We start from the raw sequence: 17,844 nt of genomic DNA, 5'->3' as shown, positions 1-17,844 counted from the left end.
GTTTTTGTTTTTTAACATTCACATAATAAATGACACTGGTGATGGTTGAAAACACATTTTCTTTTGGTCCCCATATAGTATGGGAAAATGTTACGTTTGCTTTCATTTCAAATAGAATGGAAGTTTTGTCCTTCACTCAGTCTCACGATTAGCAGATGGTCCACAGTTTCTCTCCGTTGAATAAAAATATAGCAATCTGAAAGGTGTGTTGAGCTTTGTCATAATAATTGGCTTTGTTGAAATGCAAAAAGCCTGTGAGTAATACGTGGAGAAATAGTGGGGATGTAATGCCTTTTAAAATCATACTCTAAAATCTTAATTCCTTAAAAAACATATTTAGACCTAAAATATTAACCATGTGAAAAAAATATGTGAAGACATTAAATATATGATAGTATTTAACGGCTAAAATGACTTGCTGTCTTGTAGTGCTGATGGAAATATTCTAATGATAGTTCAGGTTATTTTAATGGAAATAGTGCATTTATGTCAGCAATATCAAGACACAATAGACCTAAAAAAAAAAACCTGCATATGTAATCTTGTCATAGATCATTTTTCATAGAAGATTTTACTATAACCACATCCTGGGGCTTGTGGCAAAAAGGCCCTTATTCGTTTAAGTAACTGGGAAGGGATTTTTATCTGTGGTGTTCTTATGACTAACAACATTCATGTTCCATTTAAACCCACCAGCTAAGAGAGAATACTTTCTGGGGACAGTGAATTGCAGCACCTGCCAGGAATGACTCATAATGGCCCCTTTTGCCACAGTAAGCGGACTGATTTCACCCCCCCTCCCCCTGCGTGTCAAAAACATTACAAAAAATAAAAACTATTACATTGATACATCTATACATAAATAAAGCTCTGCTCTACAGTATGTTCTCATATTATAGGCCTTATTGCACTACATGTACAACCCCCTTGTAGCAAGCTCATGATTCTCAAGTGGCACAAGGAAGAGAGCTGCACAGAGACACAGTAGCCTGCGATACATGCTAGGTTAATACAACAGTGATATATATATATATATTTGGGGTCAAGAATAGTACTTCACTAGCCATGAGAGTGGTGGTGGTCAGTTGAATAATCAGCTTCCCTTTAGCTGTATATCTGATTCTGATCTCACTCAGTCACATCCCGACTGAGTGAGATCATGTAGAGCGTCACAGTTTGGCAGGTTATACTAATATTCATAGAGCTGCAGCACTGACAGGTTTCTAAAACTAAAAACATACTCTTCTTTTCAATATTTGCAATTTACAATGATATCAATAGTTACATGTTTCCGATATTACAGTATGGGCAGGGTATTGACGGCTCGGGTGAGTTGATCTGGGGACAGAGGGCTGGCGCTCTCTGGTTGAGTCCCTCTGATTACATGGACATGTGTTCTGGCAGCACATAGGAGATGTCATCCCAGGGGTGACGATACAGACCCTGCTTCAGCCTCTTCTGGTCCAGGTAGTGTCCTGAGAAAATATGAAAAAGGAGGGCTTTACTGTCAAGTGTTTGCCATCTTGCACACGTCACTGTAGCGGTGTGTCTGTACACAGAAATGACTCACCGATAAATCCCATGCTGCGCCCCATGACAAAGATGCCGTTCAGAGCTCCGATTTCCACAAACTCATCAGCTTCATCCCTGTGACGGGCATGATGGATAACAAGGATGAGAGTTGTTGAATTGAAAAGATGGCTGCCCACAATGTAGACATAATACTACTTATTTTGTACTTAAACTCAAACATATTGACCATGTGTGAAGTGCAGACGGACAATTTTAAGGCAATTTCTGCATTTGTGTGGTTTTTTAGTTGTGTTCATTTTTAGTCCGGACAAACTATACAACAGGTCTTTGCCGTCCACACTTTAAAATATTTGGCTCTAAATTACTCCAAGGCAGTATGGAGTAGAAGCATTTAATCAAAGATCTGAGTTGTCAACCAGCCTTGGATCCCCATTCTCTATGAATTCAATATAGAAATGTACTTGAAAGCCTGTTTCTCTATTTTGTCTTGTATGTAAAGTAAAAGGCATCTTTTTTTCAGAGAAACAAGATGTAAACTGTATGAAGACATGGTAAAGATGGGCAGTATTTATTGGCTCACCTTGTAAAACCACCACAATTCCTGAGCAAGTCCACAAAGGCTACACCGATGAAGCCATCCACATTCAGGATCAAGTTGGGTTTCTAATACAACACAATCAACACACACACACAGGGAAAAGAAGATCATGTGATTAAAAAATAAATAATGCAGCGTGTCACTATTTAGTAAAGTCTGACAGGATGAAGTGATAAATCCTACTTTGGAGGTGGTGATCTTCTCCACATCTAAAGCGTAGTCCAGCACCTGGGTGGAGGGGAAGTGCTGCTTCACATAGTCCTTCAAGATCTGGACTCTCATGTCTGGATTGTTAATCTGGTGAAGTACAGACAATTCCCTTTCATTAAACATCTTCCTTCTCCAATGAATCTTGTTTTCCCTCTATCTCTAGTACTAGTCCTTTAAATGATATGTCCACGCTGGGTACACGCATGCTCAGGAGCCATTGTACTCACCGACTTGACTCTGTGGCCAATGCCCATGATCAGCTTGCCATCCTTCTTCATCTTGTTGACAAACTCCATGGGCAGCATGCCGCTGTCGAAAGCCTTGCTGAACTGCTTTGCTGCAGCATCCAGAGCGCCTCCAAAGCGGTCACCCTGAAAAAGGATAAAACTCTTGCTCATGGTGGACTTTTGGCAGGTCAGTAAAGAAAGCCCACGAGTCACAAGTGTCTTACGATGGTGAGAAGGCCGGAGGTGAGACTGGAGATGAGATCTTTGCCAGCTCGAGCACAGACGATGGTGTTGTGGGCACCGGAAACAGCAGGGCCGTGATCAGCGGTCACCATCAGGCACATCTCAATGAACTGGCAGGCATACCTCGGCAACCTGCACACAGAGAGGGGGGGCGGGGGACAAATATGGTTTTAGGGTTAAATGGTTAAATGGTTAATCAAGAGTTTGTTTATCATAACGACAGCGTTAAGAGGCTGACCTCCTCTGGAACCAGAGAAGCCCCAGAGTTCCTCCGAGGCCTATTTCTGACTTGAAGACCTCGGTGATGGGCATGCCGGCGTAGATGAGCTCCTGACCCCTCTCGTCACAGATACTCGTCATGAAGGAGGCAGGCTTACGGATCAGACCGAGCTCCTGCAGGGCAAGAGGGAAAACAAGTTTACTGCCTACATTTGTTGTGGTCCAGCTCTCTTATTTTAAAATAATATGATTTGTTTCATTTTCTTTTGCCTTCATCGAACAGCTAAATGCTTGATTCATTCATGTTCAGAGGGCGTACTCACTCGTGCCCAGGAGTAATCCATCGGCACAGTGGGAGGAGGCATCTCTACGGCTGGTTGGATAACTCCTTTGGCAACGAGGTCATCATAAACAGAACTGCATGGATGAAAAAAACATAGAAGAGTATAAGAGGAGCACAGGAATCATTCTAAAAAAAAAAGAATACTAAAAAAAATACAGAAGGAATGAATGTGACAATGTGCACTGACTTGATGAGCTCTCCCAGTTCATCAAAGCTCTTAGGGACAAAGGCACCAGCCTCCTTCAGGGCAATGTTTTTAGCTACTGCTGTCTCAGAGGCCTGGTTGGCACAGGCTCCTGCATGGCCAAATTGCACCTGAGAGGAGGGCAAGGAGGTAGAACATGGGTCAGAAATGTCTTTAAAACAGTAAATTATTCCATTGTGTGATGAAGTGTAATGCACCTCTGAGGAGAACATGGTGGCACAGGTACCAATACACCAGCACACCACTGGCTTTGTGATCCTGCCCTGTTTGATGGCTTGGCAGATCTTGTATTCCTCTGTGCCTCCAATCTGTTGAAGGCAGAGACAGAGTCAGCATGTATCAAATCAATAACCGTTTAAAAGCTGCAGGCACCAGTGTGTGTGTGTGTGTGTGTGTGTGTGTGTGGATGTATTCCTTACCTCTCCCAGTACAACAATCATCTTTACCCCAGGAGTGTCTTGGTAGCGCAGCACATGATCAGTAAACACGGAGCCTGGGTATCTGCAGGAAGGTCCAATATTATAGTCCAATTCAAACCCACATGCTTACTTGCTGCAGATAAAAGACAGTTGCATACCTGTCCCCACCAATGGCAACACCTTCAAAAACACCGTCGGTGGTGCGTGAGATTATGTTGTTGAGTTCATTGGACATGCCGCCTGAGCGGGACACGTAGGCCACGCTGCCTGGGCGATAGAGCTTGGAGGCGAGGATGTTATCCAACATGCCTCCCGTGTTCCCGATCTTGAAACAGCCTGGCTTGATTCCTCCAACCTGGTCAAAAACAAAGATTTGTTGGTTTGCTCGGATAACAGAACACAGAGTGAAATGTATGATAATCCCAATGAGAAGTGAAGCAAGACTCACGGTTGCTGGTCCAATGATTGTAACCCTCTTCTCATCTGCGGCCTTGATGATCTTCCTGGTATGGGCTTCAGGGATTCCCTCAGCAATGATGGCAATGGTGTGAATCTGAAAGCAAACGATAGAATGACGTTACTTTATATTTCTCAACTTTTAAGCACCTCGCAGATGGTAAAGGATGATGTGTGCACTTACCTGTGGGTACTGCAAGGTCTCCATGGTGCTGTCGAAGGCTGAACGCAAAGAGGCAAAGCTGATCAGCACGTCCACATCGGGGTGCTTCTTCATGGCGTCACTCATGTTCTTATACACTGGTATGAGGATCTCTTTATGGCCCCAGTAGTACTTCTGTTTGTGGTCTCCACTGAAAGGCAGCCATGCAGAAAGGCATTTTAGACACCTTCAGTGATTTTTATTATTTTAAATGTACAATAGTGGACAAAGCACACTTACGTGAACGGGTAGACCATGGCTGCAACAGATGGCTGCTCTCTGGAGCAGACGTAATCAAAGTCCAGCATCCCCTGCACTGCCCGCGTCTGCATGCCCCACACGATGGACTTGGTGTGTTTGCTGAAGAGGGAAGTTGACTTGGCTGCAGGGAGAGGAAAGCTGTTACAGAAACTATCTGAATACCAGGTCACAAAAGTGTGTATTCTTTCTTCCACTTGTTCCTGTGTATTTACATTACATACATAAGCCGTCCGTGCTTTTAGACATTATATTTATTTTCGTCTGGGTTTCTAAGAAGCTTATTAAATAAATATTTAACACAAGCAAAAAGTGACCGGTACACATGAACAAAATAGCAACTGAATAAATTAAAAGTAAAAATAATAACACCACTGACATGGGGATGAAAAAGAGATCAATGAGGTCTTTTGCAGCCATCAATAAGATTAATAAAAGTAGACTGATAGTGTTTTACCGCCATAAAACCCAGGATGCTTTAGGGGTCTGAGATTGCGGATGTTTGACATAAATCATAAAACAAAATAAAAAGTGTATCATTAAAATGTATGGGATTAGGTGTGTATGCGTCCAATTACTTATCAGTGCACTCCACTTCCATTTTGGTGAGGTAAATTAAAAAGCCGTCCAGCTGTCCAAAGGGGGAGCTATAAGACCTAAAACTACCACGCTGCTCATGGAAACACACCAGAGCCTCAGCGTTCACCGTGCAAAGATTTCACAGTGCAGCTGTGACTGCGTTTCCTCACCGATGGGAGCTCCAGTTTTGGCCTTCTTGGCTGGCGAGTCCTCAACTTTGGCTCGGTTTTCAGAGAAAGAAGCCGTTCGGCTGGATACTGGGGTCTGGAAGTGAAAAAAAAAAAAGAATTCTGCTCAGTACATTTTAAAAAGTGTGTGCTAATGAGGACAGCTCAATGGAGAACTGATCTGCTTGAAGTGTAAAAACTGGCAAAACTGGTTCTTGATGAAGCAGGGTCGCCTCAAACATTCCGGTTATTTTAGAAGATGCCACCTGCACCATCTGGATTTTTCATGTCATCGGCTACACAAGTAGACTTTCGTGAAGTATAACCAACTGGATTTCAGAGCTTAAAGCTTTAGTTTTAGAATTGAATGACTCTCAAACTTAAACAACAACATAGGAGCAAATTGGCAAAGACATGAATGATTGTGCTTACTCGCAGGCCCACGCACACTTCTCTGAAAGCCTGCGTACTGCACAGACTTAATGGATGCCTCGGGGCAGTCGCAGTGAGTTACTGACTGATCTCAAGACTGTCTGAGTGAGAGCAGTCCACAATGCTCTGCAATGCCATTATACAAAAGAGCCTTTGGGCTTCTGATAATCTGGTTCACGAAAAGGAGGAGACATTAAGTGAAACAGAGGCTGTGGCATGCAAGTCTTCTCCTCACTAAATCCACTACACAGTGAGCACACAGCATCGTGACAGCCTATTTGTCTCTGTGGGGTCGGTATGTCATACCGATGTGCTGCCGCTGGAGTTGAGAAGGAAGTTGGCAGTGTGGGCAGCAGCAGGAGGCTGGTTGGGGATTGGCCGGTGGCCCAGTGCCATGCCAACAATGGCAGTCATGTGAGTTTCCGTGCCAAAGACATGGATGGGGATCCCAGTTGTCTTGCCTGAGGAGAGCGGGCAGAGGGATGTTAAAGTGTGGCATTTGAAACCCAGTGGGTGCTTGCAGATTGAAAATGCACTTAAGAAGTATAACATACCAACTTCTCCCATCACTCTGAGGCCTTCCTGGTAGTTGGGGCCTCCACGGCGGACAAAAATGGTGACCTCATGCTCCTTCAATGGCACCTGATAGTCTCTGATGGCTCGAACAATCCCCTAGCAGAAACAAGGATTAAGCTCAGTGAATAACTTGACAACTTGACTTCATCAAGTAATATCCAGGCGACTACATAAACATAAGCGGTACTGTACCTTAAATGTTGCTGCAACATTTGTGAAGTTTGCAATGCTTCCTCCAATGATTAAAACCTTTCCTGGAAATCATTACAGAAACACAGTTTTAGAAGAGAAAAAGACCACTTTGAGGACACACAGAAGGCTCCGTCTGGGCTGCCGTCCTACCGTCAGGGTGCTTCTCTCTGGTCATCAGAGACAGGATGGTCTTGGCGTAGTCATAGGTTTGCTGTTCGCTTGGCGCTCCTGAATACTCCCCATAATTGGCCAGCTCGTTGACGCCACCCAGGTCACAGATTGTGTCACTAGAAGAGTTTTATATGAGTTACCCACACAAGAGTTAAAAGGCACTACCAACAACAGCTATGCGTCTCCTGTGCCTATCCAGTCGTATCAGTATTCAAAATAAAATGAGAGGATCAGCAACTTAACTTGAGCGCTCAACTTCAGAATGCACTGAAACAGTAAATGTATTTTTTTCTCCCACCGGTTCTGAATTAATACTGAACTGTAAACAGACACAACAACTTAACGGTGCACAGAGGGAATAATTAGTTATGGCTGATGTGTCTGCATGTCACGCTTAACACCTCCAACAGATGGGAGTGAGGGAGACGTGCTCATTCCTCCAGACTCACTAAAATGTCACGAATCCAATTTACCAGGCAGCTGAACGGGCAGAGTCTGAGCTGCTGCACCATCAGTCTCACTGCTGCGTCACTGGCGTACACTGCTAAACTCAATTATGCGTAGGGTAATCAATGTAATGAGGACAGAGCCAGGAGACGATTTCAGCAGCCAGAAGAAAACATCCAATTGGATTATTTTTAGATTCATGGCTAGTGGTTTGCATTTGTTCAGGCTTTTGGTTTGTTACCTGTACACCACTGAGGCGCCTCCTCCTGCCACCATGGTCCAGATCCGGCCTCGCGGGTTGAGGAGGGTCAGTTTGAGGCTCGCTCCACTCTTTGCATCAAGGTCGGCAATGTAGGCCTCCTGCAAATGTTAAAGAAAAGGTCAACTAATACTTGTGAGACACGTTATATGATTGCTACAAAAAGTAGGCATTTATATAACGTGTGTGTGTGTGTGTGTGTGTGTGTGTGTGTGTGTGTGTGTGGCCTTAATCAGTGCAGGACTTGGACAAGAGCCTCTCCATTTGGCCACAATTAATTTCCTGTTCTTGGTTTGATTTTGAAGAGCTATTAATGGGAAATATTGTAGAAATATCAAGAGCGATAGAGAATGTGATGTGCATCAGTGGTTGTTTGTGACAGTCAGGGCCACAGCTGGTGGCGGAGAGTAAAACAGCTCCCAATCAAAGGCACCCGCTGTCCCTCATCTCCACTCCAGTCTCACAGCAGCCCAATTAGACCGGCCCGTCTGGTGCACAGACAGTCTCTCAAACAAACTCCTACATACATCAGCCAAAATTAAAAAAGTCCTGTATACATATTATTGAACTCCTTCATGCAGGTGATATAGATTACATTGTTTAAGTAGACATGGAGGTTTTAAAAACACTTTAGAATACCTTCATAATACTGATGTGTAAGCCTAATTTAAAAGAAGAAGAAAGAAAACTCAAAATCTGATCTTTTCTAACAAAAGCATATCATGCATCTCATTACAGGACGTGACGTCAACATATTAATTCTTTATGCACAGGGCCAGACGACCTTTACCCAAGCTCTGTCTTCATCTCCATACCTCTCCAGAATGAGTCATGAAGGCTGATGCTACCCTTCCTCATTAGTGCCCGTGGGGCAGCTGGGTCAGGGGTGGAGAGTTACACCGCCCTTCTTCAGGCGAACACATTTTAAATTAAACAATTTATGTCTTAACGAAAGACATGTCATAGTTTAGGAAGTTCATTTATTGGAAGTAAATCCAGATTATCCACCCTCGATTAGGTATGATCTAAATTGAGATGATAGAGTTAACCAAATCTTACATTTTTTAAGATTAATAATTTGCTCCTTTACATCCTAATTAACACTCCAAATAAGATATTTTCTCCCTCTTCGGAGAACACCAGCAGCTATTAGATGCAGACGGATTGAAATCCGACACTTTGCTCCGGCTCTCCAGGCCTCCCTCACCTCAGGATAAGCCTCTCTACCGAAGGGTGGAGGGAACTCCACGTCTCCCCACTTGGACTTGCAGATATAGTCAGCTGTGGCATCGATCTTGGCTGCCATGTCCAGCACGTAAACTCCATCTTTTGTGACCACTGAGAAAGAGAAAATATTAAACAACAGAGATCTATACTCCGAGAAGATTCACAAACACCCACCCACTGAGTTTAATTATGTCAGCCTGGGAGGACCATGCCTCAAGCCCATGTGACCACAACCTTCCTGCTGTCCCTGTAGGAGGTGGAAGGAAAGTAAAGATGGGGAGGAGGTGTTATGAAATCAAAGCAGCGAGAGGCGGTCTCAGCAGCCTTGCTACATACACAGGAACAGCTGCCAGGAGGCACATACTGGTGCCCAATTATTCTATTATAAATATGGGCTGCCTTCATCAAACAGGAAGTGCATACATTATTTAATAGTTTCCTCCCACAGTGTTAAAAATGCCCAAGAATACACTTCTGCCTCTTGGCTTTAAGAAGACGTTTGATTATGCATTGATGTTTTCATCTCCAATTTCCTTTTGATGTCCCCTTTACAATTTCATAATCTGATGACATATTTATGAATCTGCGTACATCAAAATGTATATGCCATCAGACATATCACATCAATGTATTTGAGAAAACCCTACCCAGTGGATTGATCTCCAGGTATGTGAAGAACAGGTCCTCATACAGGTTGAAGAGCCCAACGATGAAGTTGGCCAGGACCCTGCGGAGAGACGACATTCGACTCATTCAACTCTCGTCTTTGCAACTCGGATCTGTTGCTGCAGCGCCACAAGTGACTGATGATGTTAATCATGTAATAATATTAAAAAGGAGATATAATCATGTTCCGGTAAAATAATTAGTTGAATAATCGACAGACAGAACATTTATCTGCAGCCATTTTGATAAGGGACAACTCATTTTAATCACTTTTTAAGCAAAAGTGCAAAGAGTCGCTAGAATCAGCTTCTTAAATGCAAGTATATTCTCTCTGGCTTACATTATTGTGAATTGAATACATTTGAGATAAAACAAGCTATTTGAAGCAGTCATCTTTGTCGACAAAACACTTGATGAAACGAGAAAATTATTTGTAGTTTTTTTGACAATGAAAATAAGTATTAGTTGTAGCCCTAAAAGTGTAGGATCACTATAACTTTAAGAAGAAAAGAAAAGTGAATACACAAACAGCCATTTAATAATCTCCTGACTTGCTAAATATTCACAGTATTGCAATGCAAAACTCTTAATAAGACTTAACAAGATCTTAATCTTAAGAATAAGACTGTATTGGTTTCACAGTTTGCTTTGGAGCTAATATCATATTTTTAAGTAAAAGGGCATTCATTCTTACTGGGCTATGTAATAAAATGTCCCTGTACAGCCTGGTGATTTAAAAATAAAGCATGACCATTATACATTAATATAAAATTATATTACATGTATATCATATTATTTCAACGTAATTCAAACCATGACAAACTACAGGCAATATCCCTGACAGATTGTTAAGGCTGAACTGGACGGTAAACAGTCCACCTGTAAATTAGCTGCTGGAGAGAAGGAAACATCTAATTTACTTCCTCCTTCACATGTCAAAACAGAGCAGTAAGGAGTAAGGGGTTGCTGGAGGAAGAGGAGGAGGAGGAGGAGGGGGGAGGCTGTATCTTGCTCTCCTGCCTGTCAGTTGTGCAGGCAGCTCGGAGCCTTTGTAACCACGTCAGCCGGTTGTCAGGACTCCGACTGGCCTGCCGGGGAAAACTGTGACCCAAACCCCGAGTGACTCAGCTGCCCATGTCTGCTTCTGATGGGAGGGCAAGAAAACTGGCCAAGTGTCGCTTTTGTTTGTAATCCAGAGTGTGGGGAGAAGAGTGCTCGGGGGGGAGGAGGTGAGCTGGGGTTGGCAGAGTGAATTCTGGGGCAGTTTATTCAATGTCAGCCAAGACAGTGAGTCTGGCCAGTAGACGCTGTCAAGAGGACCGCTGGAGAGATGGATAGGAGCAGCTGGGCCACGGTATCGTAGAGCAAAATAAAAAAGGGACGTGATCTGAATGTGGCTGCAGTGTAAAAAAAAAAAAAAGAAAAGCTCGGGGTGGAGGCGGATCGAAGGAAGGCGAAGCAGAGGAGAGTTTGTCATTTGTCTAATGGAAACCCCCCCATCCACCTCCTGCTGCTGCTGCTGCTCCCACATGTACTGCCAATATCAAAGTGCTTTTACTCCATTTGTGTGACGCTTTAGTTTTCCTCTTTTGGTTTAATTACATAATGGAAAATGCTCCCAGTTTTGGGTCTTTTTTTTTGTAGTTTGGGGTTGAGCTACCTAAATACAATTGATTGTAGAGCAACACCTTTAAAATTGCTGCTTCAGAAAAAAATACCTTTTATTTGTCATTTGAAAATATGTTTGTTTCGAATGTTATCCCGAAGCTCTGTAGTTTAAAGTCATAAAGTCACACTGTAAGCTTCAGACTATTGTACGGCTTTAGATTCTACATATAATGTATCGTCCTCTGCCAGGATTCTTCTAACTCCCATCATTGACACAAAGCTGAAGCTTTGCACGTGCACTACAAATACTTCCATTTAACTCACACTTTCTTGTCGTTGGGGATGTGAGTCAGCAGCTCTTTCTTCACAGAGTCTTCACTGATTTTTTCATCCACCCCAATCAGCAGCTTCTTGGCCTTGGCGTCCACATCTCCCACATCCACCCCTCCCTCATGGTGAAACAGCACATAGTCGCCCTCACGGGTGGCGTAGATGCACACGTAGAACTCCTCCTCCTGAACAATGGGCCATTAAAATTCTCTATCATCACTGCTATTGATGCTGGTGAGAACGTGTAAATAAGGCATGTAAACACTGAGATGTGTAGATGCGTAGTGAGAGCTTTACCTGCTTATGGGGGACAAAAGGCTCGATGAGGAAGTTCTTGAGTACGCCCTTGGCTTTTCCCACCTGGGGATCATCAACAAAGTCATTATAAGAAGATGAAATGCTTCGTAGATAAAGAAACAGTTGGGAGCATCTGAATGGTCTTCCGATCGTGGGTGTTTCCATATTGATGCATTAGTCCCCGCACTTATTTTCAGACATGCTTCCTGGACTGGTGGGAGTAGGCGACAAAAGGTATAATAAATCAAAATTGACAAAAGAAAAAAAGGAGACCGGTCGAGAAGAAACCAAAGAAAGGAAGAAGAAAATGTCATGTATTGCTGCTGAAACAGCCACAGCTCATTTGGTGGGGCTTTCATCGTTCCTCCGTTAAAGGCCAACGGGCATGTTGTAGCCAGGGACCGGCTGAGAGCAGCCAGCTGGAGAGAACAGGACAAAATAATAAAAAAGGGCGGAGACGGAGTTGCCATTTTGAAGTGTGCTAGGGAAAAAGACTGTTAACGGGTAGAAGAAGAAAAAAAGAACGCGTAGCTGAAGAAAAACCCACAAGGGGGTCAGACCAATTCAGAGAAATGAACTGACCTCTATTACCATCTTACGGAGTACAAAGGAAAGGAAAGCGACTCATGTTGTGAATGCTCTTTGGGTATGAATGATTCAATTTAACCACATATGGAAAGAAAGTGAATGAAAATGGTCTGTAATGTATTAAAATGGCTCTATTATATGAAGTTATTCACAGCTACTGGGACGTGTTCTGACCTTTTCCTCTTTACAGAACGACCCTGATGGTTTCTCTGCAATAAGCGCAGAGGCCAGCTAAACTAAACAAGCAGCAGACAATTCTATTTAAGTGGCAACATACAAGATGTGTTTCTTCTATCATAAGACCAAGATGGTTGCATTAGGTTACAGATTGCTTCTATTTTAATGCACCATAATTATTTTTAAAAGGCACCAGAATCAAAAATACAAGTTAGTCTCAACATACATCTGATAGTATTTCATCTGCTTTACTTTAACTCGATTCTATATCTACTCCTAAAAAGGACAATAAAGATACCATACAAGCAAAAGCACCGTCCATACAGCCGTGGCTTCATTTATTCTTATATACTGCCACCAGCAGCTGACAGTTTCATCTCATCTGTGAAGAGATACATCTACGCAATCTCCGTGCTGCAACACACACGCCGACGCCCAATGCTTTATGAGCCGTCCTCCATAACCATAGCTCCTTGGTTTATGAGGCAGAGCAGCATCCCGGTGGCACGGTGAGGGATCTTTTGTGCTGTGGTTATGCTGACTGGATAGATAGACGGACGGTTTATTCATGAGCGCTTCAGCTAACTGGACTGATTTACTGCCAGTGGATTGATACTGAACCTCTCAGTGATCTGGGCGGCTGTTTGAGTCAACATACAAACATACAAAAGAAAACACACACAAACTAAATGCATCAATGCAAAACGGGGATGGGGTGAAGGAAAGGGCAGCAGGAGTGTCTGAACAAAGCTCTGTGAGTGTTCAGCGAAGTGCACGCTCTCAAACACAGCAGAGAGGGAAAGGGCGGATGACTTACGGTCGTCTCTCTCATGAGGCGGGACTTCAGCCACTCTCTGACGCCGCTCAGGTCCAGGTTGACGCCAACCAGGCCCAGCTTCCCTCGCCTCTTGATCAGCTGGTCGGGCTTCACCACCAGCCTCTGCAGAAGGAAGATGAATAATGGTAGATTTTAGCAAGATACCTACAATCAGCCTGAGCTAAAAGGCATCAGTCTGCAGTCCATTTTATGGTTATTTATTTCAGGTAGATTGCAGATCTGTTCAAAGCTATTTTTAGACATGATTTCTAAGGCTGCTCTGTTGCATTCACATCTCAACAGCATATTTATACGTTGAAAGCAACAAGCTGGTCATGGTAATAAATTCAAACTGTTATTGAAATGTCAAATTCTCTTAATGACATTTCACAAAGACAGATCGCTACTCTTGATTTGTTTTTTTTTTAGGTTCAACTAGAGCTGAAATGATTAGTACATTTTAAATTGTAAAAAATGAACACAATTATCTGCAGCAATGTGGAATATCAATTAATCACTTCAGTAATTCTTTAAGATAACAATAATTAGGTGCAACATCTCAAATGTAACCCTGACCCGAAGCCAAATGTAGTTGTCTATTATATTATAGTACACAGAGTGTTTTGGGTATTGGACTATTGTGGTTTTAGGAAGTCGTGATGTCGTTTACTGTCTTCTGCCTGATGATGGAGATGAAAAAAGTCAGTTGCAGATCCAACAGACATTCTTTTCACAAACATCATGAAACAGGACTCCAGCCTCGAAATGCATCATTGAAATACAAAAATGACACACAACAACTTAATACTGTTCATCTCAACTTCCAACATGTGACAGCAGGTTTTTAGTTATCAGTTAGGTTTAGTTATCATTCAGGGACATCTGGGATCAGCAAATCCCAGATTCACGAACAATGTCATCGCCTGGAAGTCGAGCTGAAAGTCACTTCAGTAGGAATCTCTCCCTTCTCACGCAAATGCAAAATGACATCCAACCCAGCACGGGTCCTCTCACTTGCAGGACAGATAAAAGAGAATAACGTACGACAGCGGACCCATTAGTATCTGGGTACTCGCCAATGAACAAAGAAAGAGGGTCGGGGTTGAAAGTTAATGCAATTTCCCAATCAATTCTACTGCACATGTATCTGCCCTCCACATCCTCCTCGTACCTCCTAGATAAAAAAAAAAAAAACGTCAGGAAGGGAGGGGGGGAATGTCATCTTATCCTGAAAGACGAGTCCCAGCGTAATTTAATTAACTTCTATTACAGCCCATCTATCCACTATCCACCAGTGCTTCGCTATGAAGAACAGCGAGAGGCGATACAACTGTGCCGTACCTGGAGAACTGCTTGTGCAAGAAATCGTACCTATACAGCTGAACCCTGACCTACCTGTTGACAGATTTACTTTATTTGTCCCAACCAAGAGTGGAAAAGACAAGAGCATTTTCTTTCTGCGATGTTCTCTTCTGCAGTCACGCTTCATTCCCACAGAGCTGCTGGATCGCTCTGCTGTCAGAGACGTCGGCTAACAAGCGCCAAGAGAGCACTCTGCCGCCAGCCTAAGTAATTGTCTCCATAAAGAGGAGATCATTATCCACCGCCGTAAGGAGGAAGGTGCTCCAGGCATTCATGGGCTATAAATTTGTGATAACACAAACTCACTGTTCGTTTTAGCTTAAGAAAATCTGACGTCATCATCCATATTTAATTCCCCCACAGCTGGATCTTCTGCCTCACCTGTGTGAGCAGCCATGGGTGCTCCTGCGCCAGTCGTTCAAAGTCGGTCTCGGCCGTCACGTTGGCGTAGCGGAATCGGTTCTGCACAGCTGCCGAGGTGCAGATGTGCTTGTAGAGGAACTCCTTTCCCGTCTGTTCAGAGATGGCTTTGGCCGACATGACTGCTCAGGCTTGACTGAGAGAGACGGACAGATAGAGATGTGGAGAGACGGATGAATACAGGAAAGCAGACATACGCGATGGACAGATACATGGAACGAGAACGATTTATCAATGAGAAAAACAAAAACAACATGTCAAGGATTGGTCTCGTACCCAGGTTAACAAGACAGCATCCTAATTTGTATTTTCAATGAACTGAAAGACAAAATGAAGTTTGTCTGCACAGAATTAAGAGAGACTGAAAAGAGATTGCAGATTCAGGCCTTCTGTCCTTTTGCACGGTCAGATATTCCTTAGTTAGCTGAACTCAGCATGACACAGACAGAGAAGACAGGGAAGCTGAAGACAACATGGATTAGCCTCAGTGTGGTTTACCTAATGAGGTAAATTGCACGCATTTGCCACTCAAACAATCAGGGTCCTACTGGAGGGAGTAACTCTCTAACTGGACTCTGTCCACCATCCTACATCTGCAAAGGCAATCTAGTGACAGCTGATCTGAACGATTATTAGCAGTGCCTGAAAGAAGAATATAAACAAATGTAATTATTTGTTATAACATCCATAAATTTGAATTACAAAAGAGCAGAGTTATGACCTTTACACTTTGGCCACAAGCTTCACTCGATGAGGTCATCTCCAACAGGACCAACACCCACAGGCCGTGTAGGTTTGTCTTTTAAAACCAGTGATATTCAATCAAGTCTCCCAACGAGGATGCAGCAACACGGCTCGAGCTAATATTAGTATGAGACGAACGCCATTCAAAGCGGAGACGAGACCAACCAGATGAGAACTCTCATATAAATCTAAATGTGATAGAAAATCTTTACAGATACTGCCTGTCGTTTTACTGTACAGAGGTTCTTTTGTCTTTTTAGAGGAGACACATAGGACGCAACATGGAACAATTTTTCTTCAATGATTGGACCAAGATCAGGAAAAACTGGAAAATGAAATTTAGATTTACATCACTTATGATATGGCATCGCCAGTAAGACTCACCGATCAGCAAGAATATATTGTGCATCCTGCCGAAACACAGCTTTTGACCTGAACCGGCGGATTCAAACTTACAATACCATTATTACACTTATATTTTATCAAACAATTTAGAGTTACATTAAAAGTCTTTTTTTTAGCTAATTTAATGCAAAAGTGTTTTGTTGGGATATTGATGCAACACCTATGGAGGAAGTCACTATTATCACTGCTTCTACCTCAAATCAATTGTGCATCAATATTGAGAAATGTAGCTTAAAGCTAAAACACACAGAAGGGTTCACTGATCACATCTCTCCTAAATCAGAGTCCCTGTCTGTGTCCCATGCAACCTTGGGATGGGGTTTTTGTTTCTTGGACGTGGTTCATTAAGCTGAGAGCCCTGATGTCGGCTCAAACAGGACTATACACTCCGGCCCTGGCAGCCATTTCTTAAATGGATTAATGGGACTGTCATGGTCCTTTCTCGTTATTGATCATCGCTCCTGTCCTGAGTCACCACCGAGCCGGTTCCAAGCCAGGTGGACCCGGTTTTATCCAAAGCTCGTGCAGGTTCCATGCGTCATCTAATAGGTATTAAATATCACTGCGCCACATCAGCGACAACACTGATTCAGATGATGGATGGCTGGAGGAGGAGGAGGAGGAGGAGGCACTATCGGCACAGGTCTGGACAAGCGCAAGTGTAACCGTAACCTAAACCAAACAGACAGTGAGGTAATACGAGGAAAGTTGCTGCTTCATATTCCCTTGCAACGTCACCATTGTTGACATACCAACGTATACGACACAACCTGGCTGGCTTGAGGAAGTTCACAGAGAGAAATCACTCCGCCGGCTGTTCCATTCATTAACAAACCGGTCAGACTGCAATGTTTTAGAAAATATTCAGCAGTCGTAGAAAACTTTTATTGAGTATAACTCAAACTTCTTGATAATCGTGATGTGGCAGGTTTGACAGAGCAGTTCAACTTTCTTTTTTTTGGTCAGATATAAGAGACAGAAACAGACAGAGTTAGTGGAAGAAGCAAACAAGTTATTGTGTTTTTAAAAACAACACGTAATTTACCTTGTGTGTTCTTCCTTTGACGGGTCTAGAAGTATGTTGCGGACGTAAGTGGGAATCTTCTGGTAAATGTTGCTTCCCTCCTGCCGTCTGTGGTTGTCAGAGGTGCCAAAGAGCAGGGCTTCCTGGGAGTTTTGTCCCCATCGCCCATCTGCCGATAGGCTTGGCTGATGTTTCCTCGCTTCTGATTGGTTCATTCCACACCATGCTCTATTGCTACCTTCAGGGATACTGGGAAATAATGGACCTAAACGGCCAACAAGCAGTGGTAGAAGCATCATTATGCTCCTTTACTAAAGAAGTAGTTATACCTACAATAAAAGTCCTGCATTAAAATAAAACTTAAGTAACTGTCAGGCAAATATAGTGGACTAAAAAGTGCAATATTCGCCTGTGATGTGTATTGGTGTAGAAGTATATTGCAT

General features: G+C 43.1%; 1 protein-coding gene across 5 annotated transcripts; it reads right to left on the bottom strand.

Moving 5' to 3' along the window:
* Nucleotides 1-1,352: 1,352 nt before the first annotated feature.
* On the bottom strand, nucleotides 1,353-15,348 carry aclya (ATP citrate lyase a; the record flags this gene model as incomplete). 5 transcript variants are annotated; one of them, XM_079232697.1, is made up of 27 exons in its annotated part: nucleotides 1,353-1,475; nucleotides 1,571-1,647; nucleotides 2,114-2,196; nucleotides 2,315-2,428; nucleotides 2,569-2,712; nucleotides 2,793-2,943; nucleotides 3,050-3,204; nucleotides 3,354-3,447; nucleotides 3,561-3,688; nucleotides 3,776-3,886; nucleotides 3,998-4,079; nucleotides 4,156-4,352; nucleotides 4,446-4,550; nucleotides 4,638-4,806; nucleotides 4,896-5,054; nucleotides 5,650-5,756; nucleotides 6,398-6,552; nucleotides 6,646-6,763; nucleotides 6,860-6,921; nucleotides 7,010-7,146; nucleotides 7,719-7,837; nucleotides 8,944-9,074; nucleotides 9,611-9,690; nucleotides 11,562-11,752; nucleotides 11,865-11,927; nucleotides 13,447-13,569; nucleotides 15,190-15,348. In XM_079232697.1, the coding sequence occupies 27 exons, from the start codon at nucleotides 15,346-15,348 to the stop codon at nucleotides 1,381-1,383; spliced, it is 3,309 nt and encodes a 1,102-aa protein (XP_079088823.1). In that variant the 3' UTR covers nucleotides 1,353-1,380. The 5 variants fall into 5 exon arrangements, with proteins under 5 accessions (XP_079088823.1, XP_079088820.1, XP_079088821.1 ...); XM_079232694.1 differs by having other exon boundaries at nucleotides 4,896-5,109; nucleotides 5,663-5,756; XM_079232695.1 differs by having other exon boundaries at nucleotides 4,896-5,103; nucleotides 5,663-5,756.
* Nucleotides 15,349-17,844: the final 2,496 nt, after the last annotated feature.

The sequence above is a fragment of the Taurulus bubalis genome, assembly GCF_910589615.1.
Source record: "Taurulus bubalis genome assembly, chromosome: 17".
NCBI classification, from domain to species: domain Eukaryota; kingdom Metazoa; phylum Chordata; class Actinopteri; order Perciformes; family Cottidae; genus Taurulus; species Taurulus bubalis.
This window is presented reverse-complemented; position numbering and strand designations above follow the sequence as displayed.